Source organism: Bradysia coprophila, chromosome II, assembly GCF_014529535.1.
Source record: "Bradysia coprophila strain Holo2 chromosome II, BU_Bcop_v1, whole genome shotgun sequence".
Taxonomy (NCBI): domain Eukaryota; kingdom Metazoa; phylum Arthropoda; class Insecta; order Diptera; family Sciaridae; genus Bradysia; species Bradysia coprophila.
The window spans coordinates 9,384,646-9,391,649 of NC_050735.1; the positions used below are offsets into that span (position 1 = coordinate 9,384,646).

The 7,004-nt window shown below is 34.7% G+C and overlaps 1 protein-coding gene across 1 annotated transcript; it reads left to right on the forward strand.

The window, feature by feature from the left end:
• Positions 1-4,055: 4,055 nt before the first annotated feature.
• LOC119071200 (methyltransferase N6AMT1-like) lies at positions 4,056-5,161 on the forward strand. The gene is made up of 2 exons (XM_037175990.1): positions 4,056-4,420; positions 4,486-5,161. Exons 1-2 carry the CDS (start codon positions 4,188-4,190, stop codon positions 4,952-4,954), a joined length of 702 nt encoding a protein of 233 aa, XP_037031885.1. The 5' UTR covers positions 4,056-4,187; the 3' UTR covers positions 4,955-5,161.
• The last annotated feature ends 1,843 nt before the right edge of the window (positions 5,162-7,004 follow it).

Here is a 7,004-nt window from a genome sequence, read left to right on the forward strand (position 1 = left end):
AAAATTGAAAATGTCGTGCGTAATAAATACTAGAATAATCACCAAAACTAATTGATCAATGCAAAAATTGAACTTGACTTGAAGCAAATTTATTCGGTATTTGATAATGAGCCCGCTAATATATGCAGATATGGTACTTTTGACAACTGCCAAAAATGTGGAATGTAATGTGGATTGGATATATTCAAGATTCTCGAAAGTGTCTGGGTTATAGTTGTTAGCCGCTGTTAACAACGTTTTTCATTTCTTCGCTACGCGACGAAGTTATATTTCAATATTAGTTAGGAAAATAACTATTTCTTTATTCGAATAACTATATAAAGTAAAATTCCAGTTGCACAAATATTGCACGTGGCACGACGCATCGATAATTTTGAACGAAATTCTGAACATAATAACAACGCAAAGACACACTTTGACAATATTTTAATTGAAATGAAATTACTTTCGTAGAGTTAAACTATTTTAAAGTTGTGTTCGCTATAAGCAGCATTCAGGTATAAACTAAACCAGCTAACCACAGCAATGATATTGAATAGAAGATTTGAAAGTCTTTTGCGGCGGCAAAAGATATGCATATCTGAAGTTAAGTTCGCTTCTGTGTGCTATCGAAGTGGTTTATATTTTGCAATTAAAGTAATTTCCGTATTCAAAAAGTTCAAAGAGTTGCTGGAATATTGAATCCTGTCTAAGTCTTATAGGTAGAAACAATTTAGTTAATTTTCTTCGTTGAAGTTATCTTAAGATTAGATAAATATTAAAGGAGAAGAATATTATACGTAAGTTTAACGATATTTATAAGGGGGTATAAAGAGCTGAAAATCTTTTAGATATTGGAAGAGACTATTGGCACTATTGTCTTTATAATACTGTGGCTAATGGCATCAGGTGCTAATAGTCTCTTTATTATACTAATGCTAATCGATCCTGAGTTTGTTCGATCTTAGGGAAATTGTAAATTGTTTTTCCGGGTGCCAATAGTCACTTCATTTTTCTGTGGCTAGTGGCACCCGGTGCCAATAGTCTCTTTATAATACTGTGGCTAATGGCACCGGGTGCGATTAGCATTAGTATAATAAAGAGACTATTGGCACCTGGTATTAATAAAGAGACTATTGGCACCCTTTGCCATTAGCCACAGTATTATAAAGAGACTATTGGCACCCGGTGGCGATAGCATATTCGTTAGATATTTAGGTGGTATGAGGGAAGAAGTAATGAACCAAGCAATTCCTCCATAATTATTATTTTACTGACATCTGAATAGTCTCTTTATTATACTGCGGCTAATGGCATCAGGTGCTAATAGTCTCTTTATTATACTAATGCTAATCGATCCTGAGTTTGTTCGATCTTAGGGAAATTGTAAATTGTTTTTCCGGGTGCCAATAGTCACTTCATTTTTCTGTGGCTAGTGGCACCCGGTGCCAATAGTCTCTTTATAATACTGTGGCTAATGGCACCGGGTGCGATTAGCATTAGTATAATAAAGAGACTATTGGCACCTGGTATTAATAAAGAGACTATTGGCACCCTTTGCCATTAGCCACAGTATTATAAAGAGACTATTGGCACCCGGTGGCGATAGCATATTCGTTAGATATTTAGGTGGTATGAGGGAAGAAGTAATGAACCAAGCAATTCCTCCATAATTATTATTTTACTGACATCTGAACTCGATGAGAGCGGAGATAAACCTAATCCATCCGATACATTAATCGTCCCGATACAAACCTAAGAGTAATTATACCTAGAGAGGAAATTTCAAACAAAATTACGTAAAATATGTGGTCCCAACATGAAATACGAAATGTTTATTGGTATGTGTTTTCCTTCTTAATTAAGAGGGCAAATTGAACTATCAAAAGCGTCAACGAAAAGCTCACACGCATTTTTTGCAAACATTTTCCGCGACAAATCCTGAATTTACGTTACGTTATTTATGAACAACCCCTAAGCTGTACATTCTTCGACTCTAAAATAATTTCGTCACAAAGAAAAAATGTGTTGGGGTGATCAGGTTAGCTAAATATATACTATTTTACTACGTCGATTTTTTGTCGAAACCGTTTTAGCGACTTTTTTTTAGTCAAAACAGACTACATTTAAGTCGCATTCATTCGTTCTATCAATTTTCGATAAGCTGTAGCTTGTACATGAACTTTGATGTTGATAATCAACGTCTAAAGCATTCTGAAAGAGTATTTTTTTTGTAAACATTCTATTTTTGATTCTATTTATTTATTTATTTCTCAATCACATTCACGTTTTCACTGAAAGGGTTGCGGGAAATAGCGAGTAAACCATAAAAATACGAAATTGGATTAAACTAAAAAAAAATCGTAGTTAAGCGAGCTCCATTCATCGTACACTCGCGGAATTTTGAAAACCGACACAATTTCTGTTTTGTGATTTACTGGTTTTTTGCGAATTTTGCATCTATTTTTATATATAAAAATACATGCAAAATTCGCAAAAAAACTCGAGAAGAAACTCATCTAAAACACTGAAACAGAAAATGCGGCGGTTTTCAAAATTCTATGTGTGTATATTACTAATTCGCTTTGTTGTTGTGACGAAAAACGTCGAATTATTATCATCCGGCGCAAAAAGCCACTTTTGTTACTATTCCCACATTTCCTTTATCTTTAAATTTTGAAGGTTAGTATTTACTTTAAAATTGTACAAAGGTGACAGTTGCGTTCCGAAATGGCTATCTAATTACTGAGAAAAACTCAACCATTTGGTCACATTTCCCACAATGGGGGACTGAAGTTTCCATAATTTCGGTAGACAACGTAATTCTAAGCAACTACCGTAAAATTATAAACATTTATATTTTTAATTAATTGTTTTCTGATTTTCAAAAATCAGTCAAACATACAAAAGACTATACGTCTCCATATGACTCTCTTTTCTTCTCATGTCATTTTTTCTTAATTCTCTCACGAAAAAGGTTTGCTTTTTGGTTGAATTTGGGTCGTAGTAGTAATTGAAATATAAATTAAAAGTATAAAACTTGAAAATTCGGCAATAGTGTAGAGCATTTTCTTGTTTACAATAACATTCTTAATCTAAATACAAAAAATATCAAAAGTTCAACGTCCCATTTGCAATTGTCCTTTACATCAGCACAATAAATATTCTCAAAATCAAGAGAAATTCAAGTATTTCCGCCTTTTCATTGTAGAAAACAGCTCTGTTACCTCAACTTTCAAATTTTTGACGAAAAATGCGACTGAACTGGAGAAATTTCTGTAAGAAAGGTGCATGTTTTCAGTTTCACAAGCTTCGAAGAATTTTTTTGAAAGTGGATATGAATTCTAGGGACGAATACCTTTCTGGGTACATATGAAAAAATCCACTGGAAAATGTGTCCGATTTCGGTCGGCTGCTTTTCAAAAGAATCCCTCACAACATTTGTTATGATAAGCGATACAGTTAATTGTGCAAGGCCACTTATATAATTATGTTTTGTCTGTGGTAGCAGGGCTTGTTACGTTGAATTTTGCAAGAATTTGTAGTGTACCTCGTTGTGAAATTGTAAAGTAATTTTAATAAAAGGTCAAAGCCTACCTAAGGTCTCCGATTTCATATATATGTTGTTACATACAATATTGTTTTACCTTGTAAGGTAAATAAAGACTGGAAATTAGTCGTAAAACGTTTGACCACTGTTTCGATCTGAGAGAAATTTAAATACGTCTGTCGACGTTTTGCATTAATATGCCGTTCAAAAATCCCACTTCATGGCACATGGCGACAGTGGTACTGATACTAATATTAATTTGCACAACTGTAGCGAAACGTAATTGACACATCATAGAGGCTACCAATCTCAACGTGTTTGATTTGAAGTGAAAATAGACTCTGGTTTCAGATAACAGAATCACTTCCAATTAATACTCGATTTAGTAAAAAAAAGGTACAATTATAGAAATTATACTACCGAATGAGGTTAAAAGTACATAAATTGGCGTCAGAAGTGATGATAAAAGGAAGTTCATGACCCCGCATCAGAGATGATAGTAGTTAACACTTGCACACTCTTGTGTTGTAACTCCGATACATTCATTTAGATTTTGACAGCAGTTTGACATAGTTCTATTTTGAAACACTCTAAGCGTTACCTTGTGAAAGTGTTATTTTTGAGATAGTTACTTAACTTGTTGTAATAAAAAATTTAAATGGAAAGAATTCGCTTCGATCAAAAAGGCTTCGAGGAGTATTTCAACGAGGTATTCCAGTTCATTTATCGCCCAGATGACGATAGCAAGATGCTGGTGGACGCTGTTGAGAGACTTGAATCGCTAATTTTTGATCACATTAAGCCAGCCGTCTGTCTCGAGATTGGCAGCGGATCAGGCTATGTCATCAACTCAATTTCAAAAAATTTCGGCAGCAAAATTTACAAATACTAGTTAGTAGTCAAACTGTGATCCGAAGTGCTTCTTCAAAGTGCATTTTTTTTAATTGTTTAATTAGTGCAACCGACATAAATCCGATCGCAATCGAGACGACTCTTGCATCAGGAAGAGCCAATGGTGTTAGCAATATTCACGTTGTCATGACTAGTCTAGTGGATGATATCAAGAAGAATCTGACACACCAGGTGGATCTACTGGTAACCAATCCACCTTTCGAGCCATCCCCAGTGGAAGATGTTGGTCGCAAAGGCGCCATTTGTGCTTGGTCGGCAGGAAAGAATGGAAGAGCTATTATCGATCGCATAATAATTGAATTACCGGATATAATGTCTGATCATGGTGTGGCACTGATGTGCTGCGTCAAAGAAAATGACGTCAACGATATAATACGGCGGATGGGGGAACAAGACTTTTATTCCAACATTGTGATTGAGCGTGAAGGTACCACTAGCTCGAACTACAATCGAATTTATCAGCAGTATGTTATCGCCTTTAGTAAAACAAATTACTGGGCGGAGCCGTACTAGTTTTCTCCATGATTTGAGTGGACCGGATTTGTGGAATAACAATCGTAATGACGAAAACAACAAATTTAAGAGAAATATGTAAAGAAATCCTTTACTTACAGTTTTGCACATTTAAATGGGGATATTATATTTGACCGATAAATTAATTCAAAACTACCGATAATTTTTTACCGATAAAAAGTAATAAAGTACCGATAAATTCATAAATTTACGACTGTTTATCGGTCGTTTATTAATTTTTATCGGTCGTTCATTATTTTCATTTATTTTTATAATAAAATATAAAAAAATATTTTCACACAATCTGTTAAGGCCCGTCATTGGGAAATGACAGGACAGTTTCCCGAAAATGTATGTAAAATTTTATCACAAAAATTCACCGAAAAAATTCAAAGAAACTCACCCATGATGCTTTCCATTGTATTCGGTCATAGTCTCTTTAGGTCGCCAAGGCATATTTGAACACTAAAACACTAAAACTACGGACATCGTGGCGATTGATCCAAAGGGGAAAATTGGTTATATTCTCGATCCAACAATACGATGGGAAAAACATTTAAATCAGGCCGATGAAATAAACGTTGAGAAACAGAACCATTACGTCGATACAATTCCAAATTACAAACAAAGATTTCCAACAGTCGAAACTTGGGAAATTATTGGACTATTTTTTGGCGCAAGAGGCGTAATACCAAAATTTACAGTTAACATTTTGGAAAAGAAATTCAAAATTAAAAAGGAAAAAATGAAGGAAATCTTAATCACAATAATCAAAGATTCTTTAAAAATATTGCACCATCATTTGTATAATTAGAATGGTGTCTTAAAACAACAAAACTACAAGAAAATTTTTCTAAATGAAATTCTGTGTATTTTACAATTCTATGTTTATAGAACAGACGTCTTAAATAAAGATATTATTATTATTATTATTACTCGATGCAAAAACAAAAAGTTTTTTTTGTTTTGTCGCGACAAAAACACAGAAAATATTTCGACACAACTGTGACACTCCGCTACTACAAGTACTAGAATCAATGTTTGCTGTGTTCACTTCGGCGGTAAAATATTTTCATTCAAAAAAGTGTCGGACATTTAAAAACAATCATCAAACGGTTGACAAAGGGTAGCGTATACATTTAATAATGCTCATCGACCATTTTTTAAAGCTTTACGAGAGCTCAACGGACATTCTCTTGTAAGACTGCGCTGAGCGTAAATAAATGTTCGTTCCTCTTTAGTAAGCTAAGAAGACTTCGCGAAGTCTAATTATGCCACCTCTTTGAATAAAAATATCGGCTGAGTTCTAATAATTCTCCGCTGAGCTCTAATAATTCTTCGCTGAGCTTTAACAAACCTCCGCTGAGCTCTAATAATTCTCCGCTAGGCTTCAGGAAGTGTCCTTTAGGCCTAAAAAAGTTGCAGGAAGGCTTAATGGAGCGAATCGGACACTCAGCGGAGATCTGCCAAAGCTAAGTGGAGTCTTATTAAATCATAGCAACAATTATTAGGTATCCGCTGATGCTTATTGAGTGTTCGCTTAGCTTCATTGCCTTACTACAACGTGCTAAGGTCTGACGGACTCTTACTGAAGCCTAGCGGAGAATTATTAGAACTCATTAGAGGTTTGTCAAAGCTCAGTGGAGAATTATTAGAGCTCAGCGGAGGTTTGTTAAAGCTCAGCGGACAATTATTCGACCTCAGCCGATATTTTTGTTCGAAGAGGTGGCATAATTAATTCAGCGAAGTCTTGTTAGCTTACTAAAGAAGTGGAAGAGGTTACAATTTTAATAAATGTCTACCATCGTTGAAGTGTCGGACACTTTTTTGAATTAAAATATTTTACCGCCGAAGTGAACACAGCAAACATTCATTCTAGTCCTTATAATAGCGGAGTGTCACACTTATGTCGAAATATTTTCTGTGTTTTATCGCGACAAAACAAAAAACAAAATTTTGTTTTTGCATCGAGTAAAAAGTGTTTTAGTGTTTAAATATGCCTTGGGGACATAAAGAGACGGTGCACGAATACAATGGAAAGCATCATGGG

Coding starts and splice junctions, on each gene's coding strand:
- LOC119071200 (XM_037175990.1), top strand. CDS start 4,188: ATGGAAAGAATTCGCTTCGATCAAAAAGGCTTCGAGGAGTATTTCAAC. Junction 4,421..4,485: donor AGCAAAATTTACAAATACTA/GTTAGTAGTCAA, acceptor TTGTTTAATTAG/TGCAACCGACATAAATCCGA.